The following is a 17,026-nucleotide window of genomic DNA, read 5'->3' as shown; positions in this document are numbered from 1 at the left end:
AGTTTACATATCGAAAATTGGCATCGAGAAGAATGAAAAAGATACTTTGTAAGAGGAAAGGAACAAATGATGTGATCCTAGGGGGTTTGGTGAAGAAAATACAAGGGTATACGAGTTCATAGCCATGTACCAGTAACTTATGAAAAAGTCAGATTAGAGGTGGGAGTTCGCGTGGTCGAGACACCTGCGACAAGGTACAGGTAACATCGGCCAGGGGGTTCTTGGTAGATGGGTCTGGATCTAGCCAAGAAGCGGTTACAGCCTTGCCACAAATGGTTTCGAGGCCGGTACACGAGAAGAGGCTCAGAATGTAAGTTTTCTAGTTAGATGGTACGCCTGCTTCGAATCGATGATTGTAATGCTATGATTCGTTGTTATATTTCTTCATAATAATCACGATTATGATTGTGATGATGAATAGTATAAGTGTTGAAAGTACTATTCACTATAGGAAAGACAACACTTGTTGCTAACTAGTATCGAAGGCGCTGAATGATAGACGAATCTTCGTTCGCCTTCTGTACCGACCTCTAGTCCCGGGCTGGTCCTGTCTGATCTCCAGATCCTTACAGGGTTGAAGATGTGGGTAATGGCGCCACTGTCATCGTGAGGATACAGACTCGATACGGGATATATATGAAAGGGTCTGCGTAATCCTCAGCGATACTAGAACCATTGTAGATAACCAAGGACAAATTGTTACAGCTTTGGTACAAGAAGCGAAGAGCGAAGGAAAAAGAGAATAGTGGAGTTGAGGAGGATGAGGCTTGGACTCTGGTTTGGAATGTGGAGAGGAAAAGGTCTCGACCTGAATAGTTATTGGTCGGTTCCCTTATGATCCACGGCGCCTATGCCTCAGAATGTTTCGTCAGGGGTCTTTAACACATCCGAGACTCGAACCGCCAAGGGTTCTGTAGCAAAAAGAGACAAGCGCCGACCGATTTCATGCCCAATACAATTGACATGATATGAATAATTTGGTTGGATGGTTTTTAATATTTTGAATCTTGTGGTTTATAATTGATTTTAAGAATAGCATATGCGTCACTAGACCGTCTTAGTGGATTAACTCTTCGACGAATACAATTAAATCGATTATGAAAGTTTAGATAAGCAAGCCATACTCAATAAAACCGAATCTTATCTCAATCGGCTGTCTCGGCAGATTCGCGACAGGGCCACTAAAATGTACCTACAATAAATACCTAGGTACCTAACCTCAAACCATTACGGAGCAGAACATCGAAAATAAAGCGGCTCATAATAACGCAACCCTGGTTTAAAACTGGAACAGCTATTCGGTTCGACATGCTGCAATAATTACCCCTTCGTTTTGTTTAACAAGAATTAGATAACCCGATGGACTAATACAGACAAAATCGCGGGCTCAACCATATCACAAGCAAAATGACGAATTACTGGTTTGATACGATTCGAAATACCCACGATATCCACTGAAAAACTTCAACTACCCATAAGGCGCCATATTCTGGTATACAATGTCGTCACATAATGCACTAAATTCCAGCAGTCGATCTCATTCGACCAAGCAGTATGTAAAGACAATTATATCCCGCATTTGAAGTTGACAATCCCCTCGTGTTCTAACGAAATTTGTATGAATACCCTAAGCACCTTGGGTATCTACACATCCTGTTGGCGTTCATTATGTTTCAAGCCACTTGAATCATAGATGTAGATTAGGGAGAAACAAATCCTTCGACTCCTACCAACCACGAATACCGAAATCCAATCATCTTATCTCTACCATATTTGATTTCATTTTCCACTTTCCGTCATAGGATTGTTTAAACACACCCAAAGAGCCAATATACATAGAAACGTCCCATCACCGTACGACCCAGTACGAGGGAAAGGTGGCGTATAAGTTTATCATTCGATGCTAATTACGCGGTTCAAACAGGGGGCAATATGTACCATATGAAAGCTGAAATACTACTCTAGATTGTCCCAAGATGTTATTTTGTAGACACCCTAGTCCAAAATAGAAACTAGGATTTAGCAGACGCGATATCGGCGGGCGTCCGTACACAACAACTTATTGTCCTAAATATACTCGACGGCCTATGGGAATGCCATCTACTAAAGGTCTGTAAAACGTACGTCATGTTATGTACCGGAGTCCTGTAAATTATACGCGATGCAAACTGCAATGGTCTAGAATATGCTCCAAATGTCACGAAAGAGATGGCAGCGAAAAATAATAGGGAAAGGTGCATTATAACAGATCCGGGGTCAAAGTCAACGAGGTTGGAAATGCAAAGCCGAGCCTCCTCCTAATCACTCCCGTAAACTTATGCCTGTTCTTTGTAAAACTTTGTCCTTCTTAGCAAGTCATTCTCAAACCCATTCCTAATAAATTCATGTGCTCGAAGAAGTTCATCGAGAGGCACACTAAGCCATAACGACGAATGGACAGAGACACCGGCGAATGCATATCGTATTGCATAGGTTGGAAGGAAACCCTCTCCGCGTCCCTCCTAGTACCACTACCAATAAATGCTCTGCTGGTTGCCTACTCCCATATCAAGCCTTGTGATGCCTCGCCAGCGAAGTCCCCATGCTACGCACCCTAGATAGCATACTTGCGAGTCCACTCACGAGCTGTAGCCTCATATCTCGCGCGGTCCGTCTTGTATACATGTGCAATCTCGGGGACGAGCGGGTCATCGGGGTTGGGGTCGGTAAGCATAGAGCAAATAGAAAGGAGGACTGAAACAAATTAGTATATAGATATATAGCACAAACGAATCAGATGCTTACCCTTAGAAATGGTCAACGCCGGACTCCATTGGTCTCTTAGGATGTCTAGACAGATGCTGCCGTTGGAGTTGATGTTGGGGTGGTAGATGCGAGTTGTGAAGTTAACCTTAGGGGGCTTGAAGGGATAGTCTGTCGGAAAGTGGATGGCAAGAAAGAAAACACCTCCAGAGTACGGCGAATCACCCTAAGACGACTAGTTAGTTTTCCGAACTTGCGTATGCGATATACACTATTGACCCCAGAGTCGAACCCATCTCATGTGTAGCATAGCTGCCAAGCATGGAGCTCAAGAAACATATTTGCCCAGGGAGATAAGAATATGGATGGGGAAGACTTACAGGTCCCATAATCGTTGCTTGCCAGTGGAACTGTACAAAAGCATAACGTCAGCAATAGTCCACGTGCCCGGTGCATGTTGATTTCCAAAGCGCTAGAGTATCCCTCGCTACCCGATAACCGCCTGAGTCGCGCAGCGTAGAGATAGTCTGTTGCCTATCAATCCTTGGTGGGGGGGTTGGTAATGTGATGCCTACCAGATCTTCACCGACGGGGCCGGCAGAGCATGATGAGGGCGGGTCACTGTGAGAAAGTCGTTAGCAATACTATCAAACAAAAAATGCATTTTTCAAACAATTATTATCGAGATACAAATAGATGTAACATGTCAACGAGGCTATCATATACAAAGACCCCGCTCTACTTGGTATAGCGGCCCCACCTTGGGCTCACTGAAGATAGAGACAAGTAGCATCGTCAAACATATGTCCGCCCCACGATAAAAAAAAAAAAAACGAAGTCAACATACCGGCCCAAGTCTGTGAGTTCCTTGTTGATGCGCTTCAACGCCATTGTGTAGGAGTGTGGTTTGCGGTGGAATGTAGTATTCCTTGCTCGGAGGCGATATCTCTGCTGTTAAGAAAACGGCTATTTATACTTGCGGTCAGTTTATGGAATGCGGGAGAAATGGATGGAGTTACAGAGAGGCAAGCCTGCAAACAAAGAGGGGAGGAAAAATATAGGTCCGGCTTACCAGAGAGGTAGAAGAAAATTCGGAAGACCTTGGGTCAATCTCCAAATATATGAGGTTCGGGAGGGAAGGGTAAGGTAGTTTGTTTTGTTGGTATTATTATTAATGTCGGTCGGGATTCGTGATGGTTATGATCGTGACTTGTTGTAAATGGCGAAAGATTGGTAAATGGTAATGGTAGCGGGGAGAAAGAAAGTTGGGCAGGTCTTTTCAGCTGACGGAATCAATAGAAAGGCACTAAAAATCAGCACAGACCAATTTTTGACAAAGAAGAGGAAAGGACAGGCAAGTATTTTCCCCTTAACCCAATCAAGAACGTTTTCACTCTTAAATCTTAAGTAGCAGTGACTGGAGTGGCTTAGTTCGGAGTGTGCGCGACTACTTTATGTACTTAAAGTACCCGGTGTACCTACCTTATGGGTATTGGTAGACGAGTCCGACTTAGAACAGGCAAGCTCATTCCTGGTTCTACCAATTAGGAGAAACCGGTCTATGCCTATTGGACCCGAAGAAACGGCGCCTTAGGCTTAATTGTTACACGGAAAGAACGGACTCCACACCGCCACGAGGTCGACCAATCCTAATCAGCTTTAAGGCAACTCAGGTACGTTGGTGGTACTCGTAGGCACCTAACTTTTTGTGTCTAGGTACTAAAAAGCCGCCCGAACCTTCCAGCCTTGAAAGTCCATCATTGAATATCCAATCACTTCACAGTCATCTATTACATTACTCATGCTTCACCACCTTTGGGTTACTGATTTTTCTAAATTATGATGAGTCAGGTTTGCAATTACTTAGGTTATTATCTAGGCTGTTCTGTCACATTTCATATACCCAGTTTGTTACGCCAAGTACTTGGATGTACTTGTAGCAATAGTGGGTATAACGCTCACCGTTTCAGTCACCTTGATGACCAAACATGATGCACGGCTAAGAGGTTTGGGTACTTACGATCAGGGTATCTAGGCGAATTATAATACGGAACCGTTATTCAAATTCTGAAAAATACGTCTATATTATCGACAGCATCGTAATCACGACTCTATGAGGATATCTGCTGGAATACCGACGGCAAAGTACATAATGACCGGCAAAGTCTAGGTATCTTAGTCAAATAGATGTGTTGTGCACAGTAACTCCATGTGGCAACGCGGAACGGCCGCCTGCATAAACCCGTGCCGGGGTTGCGTTTTGAAGATCGACGTATGGTGAATTTCAAACGCATAGTTCCCTCAACTACATATTTCTAATTACCCTATATCATCATACGAAAGCCTGCAGCCCTGTTATGGCCCTCCCTAGGATAAGGCCTAGACTCCCGTTAGCAACAATCATGGTCCAAATGTGGATTCACTTACTATGAATATCACTCTGCCCTTCGTAAGTTTGAGTCACGAACAAGTTGGCCACGTGTCTCCCAATGCCATATTCATCGCTAACAGCGTTGCCTCCGAAAATTTCTTGCAATGCCCTCGCGTTTATGAGTGCGCGGTCACAATTCTGCCTTTTCACAATACTAATCATCTCCGGTGTAACCTTCCCTTCATCCTTTAGTCTACCGACTTGTATCGAGGCCAATACACCATACGAAGCATCTGTTGCAGCATCCGCAAGTTTCTTCTGGACTAGCTGATATTTAGCTAGAGGGTTGCCTTTGAACTGCTTGCGCTCTAGGGCATATTCCCGCGCTCGGGTGATGCAGTCTTCCAACGCCCCCATAGTACCAAAAGAGATACCATAACGAGCACTATTCAGACATGTGAACGGACCCGATAAGCCCTCAACATCAGGGAACATATTTGCTTCTGGTACGGGAACATCTTCCATATGAATCATACCAGTGATGCTAGCCCGGAGGCCTGTTTTGTTCTTGATGGCTGGCGTCTCCAACGTACCTGATGGGCACTCCTTTCGATCTATCAGGAATCCCCTAATTTTGCCGGTTTCCTGCAGCTTTGCCCATACCATAAGCACATCCGCAATAGGCGAGTTAGTAATCCAGGTTTTGGAGCCACTCAAAAGGAGGTAACCCTTTTTGGTCGGGTGCGGTCGAGCCGTGGATTCCATTGAGCCTGGGTCGCTACCATGGTTGGGTTCCGTAAGCCCAAATGCACCGAGTAGTTTACCTTTTGCCATTTCGGGTAGGTATTTCTCCTTCTGCTCAGCAGTTCCAAATTCGTAGATCCCGCCCATGACTAATGAAGATTGAACGGACATGCCCGACCGATACCCACTATCAACTCGTTCTACAGCTCGAGTGATCAAGCCAGAAGCCACGGTAGATGCGCCAGCACAGCCATATCCGTGGATATTTGCGCCGAGAAGACCCAGCTCACCCATCTCAAGTAGGATAGCGGGGTCATAGTGCTCATCGCGGTACGCCTCTAAATGCGTAGCATGGTCAGCAAGCAAGATCCCAAATCACATGAAATGAATATTTTGGTTAGGAAGTCTCACGTAGGACTCGTGGCAACAACTGCTCTTGGCAATACCGTTCTGCTGTCTCCGAAATGGCCAACTCTTCCTCGGTAAACAAGTTCTTGCTAGCTAGTGGGTCTTCCCAATCAAACAGAGACTTGGGAGTGGAAGCATAACTTCTGAAAGATTGCCATTGCCTTACCGAGAGGGTCAACGGTCTTGATACTCGTGATAATGATGAACGTAGCATGGCTGCACTCTCAATTGGAAGAAAAAGAGGTGAGCGTGCCGAGGATCAAAGCAATTCATTATAGGTAATGGAGGCGGTTACGGCTTGCGGGGCCGGACTTTGAGAACCGACGAATACGAAAAAGGAATGATGCTTTCCGATACAACGGCCTCGGTATTCTTTTTAAAAGTCGGAAATAAACGGTGCATTCAAGCCAAACTTAATTCGGTTAATAACGGTCATCCACCTGCAGTATGCATGCTAACGAACCCGGGTCTAAAATATGGAAGTACCTCTTAGTACCTTCAAGCCACATACCTCACCACTCACGAAGCCACATACATATATGCTTCTCACCTAATCTAGAAGTAACAAGTGTTACCAACCTTAAACTCCGGAAGGTTTAATATATAAGGTTGGATTTTCCTGTTGTGTCACTCTAAAATACACTTTCTGTATCTTTATTCCGCTCAAATCTCGCACAGTAGGCGCAGGTAGAAGAACTAAATCACACCCGTTGGCAGTAACGACTCAAAAAGGGGTAAGCATCGTGATGATATCTCATAATATGGAAGTCACTGGGTGACAGTTACATATATCATTCATCTTCTTTGCATGTAGTTCATATACATGTAATCTTCAAGTTTTAAAGCTTCAATTATTCCTAATTCCACTCCACCAGCATTCCCTATTCTCTCATTTTCGTCTCTCGACAAAGCTCCTATCCCATACCTGCCCCTATAATCATGTTCTCTACCTTTACCAAGTGGCGATACGTTCTTAAAGCATTTTCTTTCCGTATTCGCCGCCAACTATCACATTTTTTCAAGACCATCAGCTCCCATTTCGTAAAGCATGAACCTGAACAACCATGAAACCCTCGTGATGAATGCTGTAGACTATGGATTTCCCCTCTTTTCCGCCGGATCACATCTGCTATCGCCCCACTCGACGGGACACTCCAATAGCGGTCGATATCCATCTCATAGATGTCACTCTCACAGCTGCAAATCGGCACCGATTATCGAGCAACATCAGAAGGAGAACAGCCGAGAATATGAAGATGAACACTGGCTCTTCGCACCTAAAGTGCACCATCTACCTTCACGGTTGGTTGTGTCTGGAGCTTGTTCTATTGGCCAGACGCGCCGGACCTCCGAAGCTTGTAGAGATCGATCGCTCACACCAGTCAGTCCGAACCCAGTTGACTCCCAGGATCCCAGACATCGTTAGGAACATGACAATGAGGATGACCTAGTTTCTGTCTGGTTATCTGGTGTTTCCTGCCCAGATTGTCTACAAGATGGGGCCGATCTCACGGATCAAAATACGCCACTCGAGCCCATTAATCCAGGAGACAAAGTCGAGAATGTATTGAATTTCGCCTGCCCAACTATTGTAGTACAACCTCCCAGGCGGAATCGGTCAACTGCACAATCTGGTACTGGTCTAGATGGTCCCCAGAGTTCTGAAAGCGACAAACTTTCCAAATTGTTACGAGATGGGCTCAGTGACCTGAAAGAATCAAGCCAAAGTGCAGATCCGTCCACCGATTCCCATAATCTCAATTCCAATACATCCGGGTCTATCGATTGGGATAGAGACTGGGAAAAGAGGAAACCTCGTCAGAAACATGAAGTGTCAGAAGTTTCGAATTCGAACCACGCCTACCGTACACACGTCAACGACCCTATCGAGATGGCTCGCGACAATGGCAACGTTGAGAATGGTAGCGGTAGTGAAGATACATCTGACAACAAGTCATGTTCATACCTATCGCAACATGATGCACGATTCCATGCTATCCAGAGATACGCACTCAACTCATGCCCGGAGCTTCATCGACAATTGGACGATTTCGACAGATCACTATTCGAATCAAAGGTAGGCGTTGCTTTCAACCTCATACGCAATTTTTATTAACCAGTAGTGTATCTAGGTTATAGAAAATCAAAATCAAGACCAGATAACCCAGCTGCGTTCCCAGCTCGAGAAGAATCGACATTGGCATCATTTTCATATCCGTAATATCGTTACGAGACAATTCCGATCTCTCGGCAAAAAGCTACGGCGCTCAGGTTCATCCACCTTTACAATCCGATCAGACCTACCAGCACGCCGGGGTAGCAAGGAACGTCGACTCCTCGCTCGCGAGTCAGTAAATAACTGGCCATCATCTGGTGAAGAGACTCCACTATTCAACACTCCGGAATCCAACGCTGCGGGTCTTCCCCATAATATCAGACATCACTTCGATCCATTGGCGATGGCAAGTATGATGATTGCTACGGGAGAACTGGACCGACTTTCATCGAGACCAAGTTTCGAAAAAGCTTCTAAGACTTCCGGATCTTCAACCGGGTTCTCAGGGAGCTCTCCGACTTCACATACGCCATACTACAGCGGTGCTATGAGTCCTAATGAAGAAATGTCTCTATCCGAACTAGCTGTGCTCGAAATGCCTCTGACTATCCCTTTTAATACCCCCTCGTCGTCGAACCCACAGTCAGGTGTTGTAAGCCCGGTATCAAGACCCTCGCAGAGGCGTGGACAGAGACGAAGAGGACAGCGCAGCCGCTTATCGGAAGTGACAACCCCAGATGAAATCAAGTCACCAGCAGAGCCCGCTGAAGGCTTCATCGAAGGCACTGCCTCCATCTCGTCCACTCAGATTGAGACCCTACTAGAATGTTCACATACTCCTGTAGGGGCTGATGCCGGTTTATGTCCTAAACCATTAACAATCAGCCGCAGTAACACTGGGCCACACGAATATGGGCTTGCGGATGGCACGCGGGAGATCCAATGGACATCCAGATCCTCTACACCAAGTCCTCATCGCATCATATTATTAGATCGATCCGGGAGCCCAATACTTCAAAGTAGCCCAAGTTGGAGCACAGACGAGTCAATTTCACCTCCAGCCCGGGTCTCATCGATCGGTAAGACACCTGAGTCTATGTATACACGCCTAATACCTTTTACCGATTCACCGGTCAAGTTTTTCGAACTTAGGACGCCAGCATTTCCTGTAGACACATGCGATTCTGATGTACCATGTTCTACAGCTGAAACCCAGAACGAAATCATCACTCCGGAAGGTGAAGTTATCTGGACGCGGGATAGGGACAATATAATCGAGGATGCCGATCCCGATTCTTGTCATCCGGATACTTGGTCCGAGTCACAAGGTGAGCCGGGGAACTCGGATCCTTTCTGTCCTCCTGATTGTCTTGAGAGTCGGCACAGTAGTCATTCATAACTTATGGATAGAACATTAACGGGGTTATTTTTATATTAGGGGTTAACCAAAGAACGATATCTATAGGATGGTGATATTCGAGGAGTAAAATGGCGTAAGAATATTGGTGAGCAATCGCTACAGATTCGCGTCTTGCTAAGTTGTGTATTGGCGATGGAATTCGCCATCGTACATGGGGATACAGATAGATAGGCTTAGAATGAGCTAGAAAATACCTATATATCCTATCAAATTCATGTGTATCCATATGTATCGTATTATAAAATTCCCCATGTCAAAGGCAGGGAGAGTGCCAAGTCACGATTAAAAAAACACATTTTAGGGGTTGACAATTCCTTTCCTCTATATAAACACCTACTTAGGAAGCGCCACAATCTCATCCGCCACGCCGCGTTCTAAGAAAACGAGTTTAAATCCCCGCTGTCTAGATTCGACCACCGATTTATTTATCACTCCTCTAGCAAATAGGGGCAACCCGTCGCCGGATCTAGATCTAAGAGAGCACTTGCCTCTAGAATCCACGTAAGAAGTAATTTGCCATATTTTCTTTTTCTGTTGAATTTTATAATTTTCCCTTTCCGTAGTGTAAATAAATTCAGCACACCAACCCCGTAATAACTGCTCTGTCGACAGTGGAATTCTTTTTAATGTTAGGCATAATCTCGCACTACACCATGGTTTCGTGTAAGCTCTACTTAGCTGACATCATATAAATAGGGAGGCGGTGGTGCTACAAACCGGGCCCGTTGAAGGGTTAGCGGGTTATGATGTCCTCTCTCTTGGGACCGCATCCAATCCACTTGATCTTGACACCGAGGAAGTCCTCGATGAAGGTGATGTATTCCCGGGCCTCCTTGGGTAGTTCTTCGAAGGTCTTGGTTCCGGTCGTCTTAGTGTTCCAGCCTTTAAGGGTCTTGTACTCGACTTGGACGCGGGATAGGAGCTTCGCGCTCGCGGGGAAGCCATCAATGACCTCGCCAGTATCCGGGTGCTTGTAGGCCACGGCCACCTGGATCTTTTCGAAGGTATCGAGGACGTCGAGTTTCGTGAGGTTCAAGTCACTATTGGTAGAAAATTAGTTCTATATGCCCTTACCTGGAACCTTGTGGCGTGTACATACGTATAGTGGTTAACGTTGTGCGAATATTTGCAGGTAACCAGATCCAGCCATCCGCAGCGACGTCTTCGTCCCGTGGTAACTCCGAACTCGTGTCCTATCTCCTGGAGCTTATTACTTATGTCGCCGAAGTCTTCTGTGGGGAATGGCCCGGATCCGACTCGAGTGGTGTACGCCTTCAGGACACCGATAACACCGTCCACCTTTCGGTAGTCGAGAGTCAAACCAGCCATCACACCACCGAAAGTGGTTGAAGTTGAAGTGACATACGGCCAGGTACCATATGTGTTATCCAGGAGAGCCGATTGAGCGCCTTCGATGAGGATCTTTTTGCCTTGTTTTTGGGCCACTGCGAGGTATTCGACATCGTCTACGGAAAAGGGGCGGAGCCTTTCACGGTATCCCTGGGGAATGAGAAGAGAACGTTTAAGAGGGTGAGATATTTACCTGAAGTTCTTTTATTTCGGCCTCGACATCATATTCACCCAAGCTTCCGCCGTATCTCAACTTGTAATCCCTCTCCATCGCTCGAATCCTGTCGCCGAACTCATCGTCGTCGAGTAGATCGGCGAGGAGCACGGTGCTTCGCTCAGCCTTGGAGCTGTATGAGGGACCAATACCCTTTCCTGTTGTACCTATGTTTTTCTTGCCAAGCTGTGTTTCACGAAGACGGTCCGCGGCCGCATGGAGGTCGAGGTTTAAGGCGCAGCGTGTTGAGACCTTGAGTCTTGATTGGGCATTTTGTACTCCCTTCGCCTCAATATTGGCAAGTTCAGAGAAGAACGTGGGCACGTGTAGGACAACACCAGGTCCAATCAAGTTCGTAGTTGTAGGATGAATCAATCCCGACGGTAACATATGACTTTGAATGGTCAGTTAAACATAGTGTGTTTGTAAGGAGGGGACTGTGATACATACAAGTCATACGATGTTCCAGCGGCGACAACAGCTAAAGAATGAGTAAAGAATCGTCAACATATACGGCTCGCCGATATAGGAGACGAGTTATAAATGGTAAAAATATCTTACTGTGACCGCAGTTTCTTCCACCGGTTGCTCTGGCGCAGATTTGGACTTCAGGGCTGAGGATATCGCAAAGCTTTCCTATAGAGAAGGGTATATGTAAGAAAGAGTTATTTTATTTGGCTGTGCTAAGTGCAACAATATTACTTAGGAGAGAGCTGATAGTATTACTCACCCTTCCCTTCGCTGTATAGAAAAAGACCAATTAGCAAGAATATCAGGTATAAGTAGGGGTTTGGAACTCTTACTCTCCCCATTGGACTCCTAACACTATCGTAGCCATGTTGGGCAAAGTTTTAAATAGAATGTGCTGCGTAGAAATAACACGAAAGCAGGACAAACGAAAGATTGAAGGTCTCGATATTTTTTAGATGATGCGCGCAAAAACATGAATTCGATGGCGGGGTGGTGGGGTAATGGATTATGGGTTATGGGTGATGGGTGATGGGTGATGGGTTATAGTTAATGGCGTATACCGGGTAATCGGGCAGGTACAGCACATGCACGTATCTTCTAGCACTGTACTAGTCCTATGTAAGGCAGGCTAACCTAGAATTATCCTAGTTGGAGGCTTTGAATGAGCGATATAGTGTATTAAATTTATAGTTCCGGGGGTGTTGTATACAGAAGGGGCGAGCCCGCCGGGTCCGCTGTTATACCTCCTTTCACCCGCTATACGCCGGCCTATTCCTGTAGCTAGGTAGGTACTTGTTACATGTAGTTTCATTCTTGTTAGCAACATCTCTGACTTATTAAAACCTCTTCACCGATTTTTAATACCCGCTTTTGAAGAAACCATAACAATCGTATGTATTATTAAGTATAACTGCCGTGTCATCGGGTGTATTGTAGGTTTCACCTCGTTGTCTCAAACACTCCTTACATTTTTTAAGCAAACTGATCTAAAGACATGGGTGCCTTTGTGGAGTATCCATAGTGCTCAATTAGACTCTTCCGGATTGGCTCATTTCTAATCAAGTCTAACTGTCAAGTCATGATACAAATACGTATATAGTTTTAGACATCGTGTTTTATTTTGGGAAGTTTGGGTGTTGGCTGTGAACATCTCATATTAATACGTGTACCATGTCTTTTCAATACCCTGTCCTCATGACTACCTAGATAGATAGAATATCATGATGTAAACTCAGACATAGCCCCGGGTGTCCAGGCTCTTAATTACCCTCTTCAAGAAAAAACCAACGCCATGCAATGCGGTATTGATACAAGACCGACTAAATATGACCGACCCCATCCATTCCCGTAGCAAAATAGAGAGCAAAATGCTACCGTTCCCCATTATCTTGTATACCAACCATTTCGTATTCGCCCGCGCCGTCTCTCCCTCTACCCCTTCCGCGGCCCCTAGAAAAGCCCATTTCTTCATCACCTTGTTCGCCGCCGGCCGTTCCGTTTTCCCCGGCAGTCTCGGCGCTACCATCCGTGTTATTACTACTCCTCGCATTGCCTCCAAAACTAATCGGTCGTAATTCTCTCCACTGACATCCATAAGTGCCTCCCGCGACTGCGACTACACTCGAAGCTACCATCGTAATCCACCAAGCAACGTTTCTCGGTATAAAGCCCGTGTAAAAGGTGACGATAACGAGGTGTATAAAGTGCAGGGAAAGCGCGAAATCAAGTACGAGTTTCGATCGACCTATCAAGGCTACCATTGCCACAACACTATATTTCTGCTGTTAATACGTTTCTCCTAGAATTAGAAGTTTCGGGGAGACGAACACCACGCCGGCGCAACATAACCAGACAAATCCCACAAGCCACCCTTGCGTCGTGTCACCGCGAAGGTTTGCCCATCCAAAAACAAGGTCGAGATTAAACCGCGTCCCAGCGACGAGGGATGTAAACAACATTAACACTAGTGCTGTGGCGTAGTATATACTCTGTAGCGCGGCGATTTGGCCTAGGAGTCGGAGAGGTGGGAGTTCGTTCACGGCGCCGGACCGTGGCGGCTTTCTTCGTCGGGCCATTTTCGAGATGTGGTATTAGGAAAAAGAGAAGGCGAGGAGGAGGGTGATGGAGCGGTCGGTGATGCCGCACAAATATCGTCCGATGCTATCAAAAAGTCTGAATGAGTGGATAGAAACGAAGTTGAATTTCTTGGTGGTATGTATCGTGGTCGCGCTATAAGGCCACCATGTCTACGTAGATGGTTGTTCTTTATTGGGGTTGTATTATTTGATGCAGACACCGGATATCGTGATATGTAGAAGTCGTAAAGGAAGGAGATAATGCTGTCGAGAGCTTAGAATCGTAAGAGTTGGTTTTTAGTTATTATTAATTTGACGAAGGTTAGACTTGGGCTAGTCCGTTATGCGCCTTCGCCCAGCGAATTGTCTACTAAAAATCATAAGCCGTAAGGTTGATGGGAGTACCGTATGACGAGAAAAAGGGTGACGCAGGGGCTTATTACCTAACCGGGTTAATTTTAAGAATCTGTCTAGCTCGATTTGCTATAGTGTATCTGGATGTCCCTGTAGACTTATGTAATTGGTGAGCCTGACCTATCAGATCGAAGCTTAATTCAATACCTACAGCTATCGAGCTTGGATAAGTCGAATTCGTATCGCAATACTTCATTTTCACAATTTGAGTTGGCTACGTCACTCCTCAAAGACAACATTGAATTGTTCAACTTAGAACGAATTAGCCAAAGACGAAAACAAACGAGACATTCAATTAGTCCGAACCTCCACTCCGATTCGCTAGGCATCTACACACTAAATCCTCACCATGGGCCTTTTCGGTCTATTCACCTCGGAAGACGACAAACGCAAAGAGGAAGTACGCACTGGAGCGCGGGCACCAGATAGGACAGAGCGCAAGCAATGTTGGGATGCGCGCGATAACTTTTACCAATGTCTAGACCGGCACAACGTCATCGACTCGTTGAACGGTGAAGGGAAGAAGATTGCCGATAAGCAATGTGCGCAAGAGAATAAGGCTTTCGAACAAAATTGTGCTAGTGCATGGGTGCGTTCTTCTCTTTTCCCCTCTTCTGTACTCTTGTGACTTTGTGGAATACGATGATGTGTATGGAAACATGGCTAACCGACTCCGGTGTTTGTGTATAGGTAACATATTTCAAACGATACCGAGTTGCCGATCACCAAAAGAAAAAGACACTCGAGCGATTAGAAAAAGAGGGAGCAAACAAAGTGGCTATCGAAGGACCTGGCGATGCGCCTGGATCCACGAAGGCATAGATATGGCCCGCTGCCATTTTACCTTTAATTCGCAGACCATTCATGAAGTGTATGATATTGTATATAAAGCCAACACGAAATGCATTGGATGGAGTTTGGATAGGAAAAACGGCTTATATCGAAAATCTCCTTTCCACTATACCCGAATAATTACTCAAACTCACTTGCATAAGTGAGAACCAGGAACTTGAATCCGTAAATTTCGACTCCTTACAAGCATGTTTACTAGCATACAGAGATCGAAGATTCGAGGAGATAATCCCAATCATCTAGTATCTACGCACGGTTTTATAGTGCCCTATGGTGATCCGAGATTGCGGCGTCAAGAGGCCTCCTGGAACATGTTTTGACGAGTAGATATGCGTTGGTATCTGCGTATTTCAAAGGCTTGCTAAACAATGTATTAGTTCTCCACGATGGGCTAAATGTTTTCGGTTGAGGCCGTGCTCGTGAACGGGAATTTAGCTCCACCGTTGGAAAGTTCCATATGTAGACCTAAACGGCTGTCGGAAGGAGACCACGAATACAAGGATCTGCGAAATGACTTCAGTGGTCACTTGCAACTGTTCTGGTATGGGCCTCGGGTCCCGAGGCCTACACATAGCGGGTCAACAATAACGCGATCTTCGTACCACAGGTTTCTTTTGTATGTGACCGGCATGATCTACATAACAAACTACAACAACTAATGTTAGTGATACGGTGTCGTTAACTTGTATGGGTTCCGAGTAGAATGGAAGTAGAATCAACCCGGTTTTTAAAACCGGGCGGCACTTCTCAGACCGACGGAGGAATTTCAATCTCGGATTGCGGTGCGGATGCGGCTTACTTCCTATTATCGCCGCAGCACTTCTAACACCTGTACGCTGGGTATGCTCCGGAGTATGCAGGCTTAAATGTACCTGTCAGCTTTCAGATCCTCCTAGAAGATAACCGTACGTCAGCACCGAAAATCATTGGAGAAGATGCTGATTTGTCTCGGAGAGCCGGCACATAGTACATAGAACAGATGAGCGTCAGCAGGGGTGAATGGATGGTTGGTAACAATACCTTGTCAAGCTGAAATAGTTCATTAAAATTCGTGGCTGGAGCCGCATTAAATTGATTAAATTGATCTTCCAATCTCGTACGTATTAAACCGGCAGCTCGGCAGGCAGACTGTCTTCTTTTTTTACCAAGGCTGTTGTTGGAGAAACAATTAAATACATTGTGCTGTATTGTAAGTACTTAGCATAATAGTAGGGGAAATTGAAGGAGGAAGCACACATATGTATACACCACATAGGTGAGACTATTATTCATTCATAAGATTGCTATTTCGACGAACTTGCAGTGGCAGTACATTATAAATGTATTCAAGTACATATTTGACCGAAGTAAGATGCGAAAATCTGCAGAATTGAGCATTGGGCTGTCAAGTTTTATGAGATATGACATAATCCTCCATAATATTTGGGCAGGATAAATTGAATACTTTAATACGAATCGTGGCTTAGCTTTTGGGTACATGTGTAGAAGACCCTCCTTTTTTGCTCGGGGTCCACAGGCTTAAAATGCCGGGACGGGCAGTCATGGATCCTGATGGTAATTTTCTACGTATCGTCCTGTCAACCCCTGACGGCTTCCAAGCTTCTCCCTTACGTTCTATTAGTGTGTTATGTACGTAAGCCTAAAAGTAAGATAGATAACTGCATAGTTAAAGCTAAAAACTAAACGGTGTGTTTTTCTTGACGCGATGCTACCTAGGTATTTCAGTGACATATTGCGAATATGCCCATATGTAACTGAATAATCTAAAAAGGCTAAGCCTTGTTGGGTAGGATAACATTACAGCTGCATATGTGAAGATGCCACCTGATGTGACGTATCGCATTCTATTTTCACAAGGAAATTAATTGAACTTTTTAATCATAGCAAATATTACAATCTGACTTTTTAT

At 45.3% G+C, this 17,026-nt stretch overlaps 6 protein-coding genes across 6 annotated transcripts; 2 read left to right on the top strand and 4 right to left on the bottom strand.

Moving 5' to 3' along the window:
* Positions 1–2,416: 2,416 nt before the first annotated feature.
* Positions 2,417–3,786, bottom strand: F4822DRAFT_353946 (ubiquitin-conjugating enzyme E2-16 kDa). Its single transcript, XM_051455997.1, has 5 exons — positions 3,590–3,786; positions 3,318–3,363; positions 3,123–3,152; positions 2,785–2,968; positions 2,417–2,733 (listed from the first exon to the last, which is right to left on the bottom strand). The coding sequence occupies exons 1-5, from the start codon at positions 3,631–3,633 to the stop codon at positions 2,594–2,596; spliced, it is 444 nt and encodes a 147-aa protein (XP_051311532.1). The 5' UTR covers positions 3,634–3,786; the 3' UTR covers positions 2,417–2,593.
* A 1,021-nt stretch (positions 3,787–4,807) lies between these two features.
* Positions 4,808–6,594, bottom strand: F4822DRAFT_414087 (acyl-CoA dehydrogenase NM domain-like protein). The gene is made up of 3 exons (XM_051459099.1): positions 6,269–6,594; positions 5,170–6,195; positions 4,808–5,121 (listed from the first exon to the last, which is right to left on the bottom strand). The coding sequence occupies exons 1-3, from the start codon at positions 6,477–6,479 to the stop codon at positions 5,075–5,077; spliced, it is 1,284 nt and encodes a 427-aa protein (XP_051311531.1). The 5' UTR covers positions 6,480–6,594; the 3' UTR covers positions 4,808–5,074.
* A 765-nt stretch (positions 6,595–7,359) lies between these two features.
* On the top strand, positions 7,360–10,102 carry F4822DRAFT_445660 (uncharacterized protein; the record flags this gene model as incomplete). The annotated part of the gene is made up of 3 exons (XM_051463405.1): positions 7,360–7,623; positions 7,692–8,342; positions 8,398–10,102. The coding sequence occupies 3 exons, from the start codon at positions 7,360–7,362 to the stop codon at positions 9,718–9,720; spliced, it is 2,238 nt and encodes a 745-aa protein (XP_051311530.1). The 3' UTR covers positions 9,721–10,102.
* Positions 10,098–12,460, bottom strand: F4822DRAFT_353853 (Adenylosuccinate synthetase). The gene is made up of 7 exons (XM_051455996.1): positions 12,109–12,460; positions 12,036–12,046; positions 11,867–11,941; positions 11,756–11,786; positions 11,285–11,699; positions 10,841–11,241; positions 10,098–10,781 (listed from the first exon to the last, which is right to left on the bottom strand). Exons 1-7 carry the CDS (start codon positions 12,141–12,143, stop codon positions 10,475–10,477), a joined length of 1,275 nt encoding a protein of 424 aa, XP_051311529.1. The 5' UTR covers positions 12,144–12,460; the 3' UTR covers positions 10,098–10,474.
* Positions 12,461–12,812: 352 nt separating this feature from the next.
* Positions 12,813–14,248, bottom strand: F4822DRAFT_414083 (integral membrane protein S linking to the trans Golgi network-domain-containing protein). The gene is made up of 2 exons (XM_051459098.1): positions 13,604–14,248; positions 12,813–13,546 (listed from the first exon to the last, which is right to left on the bottom strand). Exons 1-2 carry the CDS (start codon positions 13,849–13,851, stop codon positions 13,147–13,149), a joined length of 648 nt encoding a protein of 215 aa, XP_051311528.1. The 5' UTR covers positions 13,852–14,248; the 3' UTR covers positions 12,813–13,146.
* Positions 14,249–14,435: 187 nt separating this feature from the next.
* Positions 14,436–15,300, top strand: F4822DRAFT_353838 (cytochrome oxidase c subunit VIb-domain-containing protein). Its single transcript, XM_051455995.1, has 2 exons — positions 14,436–14,854; positions 14,956–15,300. Exons 1-2 carry the CDS (start codon positions 14,615–14,617, stop codon positions 15,085–15,087), a joined length of 372 nt encoding a protein of 123 aa, XP_051311527.1. The 5' UTR covers positions 14,436–14,614; the 3' UTR covers positions 15,088–15,300.
* Positions 15,301–17,026: the final 1,726 nt, after the last annotated feature.

The sequence above is a fragment of the Hypoxylon trugodes genome (assembly GCF_022578975.1).
Source record: "Hypoxylon trugodes strain CBS 135444 unplaced genomic scaffold F4822scaffold_8, whole genome shotgun sequence".
NCBI classification, from domain to species: domain Eukaryota; kingdom Fungi; phylum Ascomycota; class Sordariomycetes; order Xylariales; family Hypoxylaceae; genus Hypoxylon; species Hypoxylon trugodes.
Note: the sequence above shows the minus strand (reverse complement) of the source record. Positions and strands in the feature narration are given on the sequence as shown.

Bases quoted from the DNA above. Each gene is read 5' to 3' on its own strand.
- F4822DRAFT_414083 (XM_051459098.1), bottom strand. From the start codon at position 13,851: ATGGCCCGACGAAGAAAGCCGCCACGGTCCGGCGCCGTGAACGAACTC. The intron at 13,547-13,603 runs GTTCGTCTCCCC...GCAGAAATATAG, and splicing joins TTATGTTGCGCCGGCGTGGT to TGTTGTGGCAATGGTAGCCT.
- F4822DRAFT_353838 (XM_051455995.1), top strand. From the start codon at position 14,615: ATGGGCCTTTTCGGTCTATTCACCTCGGAAGACGACAAACGCAAAGAG. The intron at 14,855-14,955 runs GTGCGTTCTTCT...GTTTGTGTATAG, and splicing joins AAAATTGTGCTAGTGCATGG to GTAACATATTTCAAACGATA.
- F4822DRAFT_353946 (XM_051455997.1), bottom strand. From the start codon at position 3,633: ATGGCGTTGAAGCGCATCAACAAGGAACTCACAGACTTGGGCCG. The intron at 3,153-3,317 runs GTAGGCATCACA...GCTTTTGTACAG, and splicing joins GCCCCGTCGGTGAAGATCTG to TTCCACTGGCAAGCAACGAT. The intron at 2,969-3,122 runs GTAAGTCTTCCC...TAGTCGTCTTAG, and splicing joins AAGCAACGATTATGGGACCT to GGTGATTCGCCGTACTCTGG.
- F4822DRAFT_414087 (XM_051459099.1), bottom strand. From the start codon at position 6,479: ATGCTACGTTCATCATTATCACGAGTATCAAGACCGTTGACCCTCTCG. The intron at 6,196-6,268 runs GTGAGACTTCCT...CTACGCATTTAG, and splicing joins GTTGTTGCCACGAGTCCTAC to AGGCGTACCGCGATGAGCAC. The intron at 5,122-5,169 runs GTAAGTGAATCC...ACGGGAGTCTAG, and splicing joins AGGGCAGAGTGATATTCATA to GCCTTATCCTAGGGAGGGCC.
- F4822DRAFT_353853 (XM_051455996.1), bottom strand. From the start codon at position 12,143: ATGGCTACGATAGTGTTAGGAGTCCAATGGGGAGA. The intron at 11,787-11,866 runs GTAAGATATTTT...CTCATTCTTTAG, and splicing joins TGGAAGAAACTGCGGTCACA to CTGTTGTCGCCGCTGGAACA. The intron at 10,782-10,840 runs GTATGTACACGC...TTCTACCAATAG, and splicing joins CACAACGTTAACCACTATAC to TGACTTGAACCTCACGAAAC.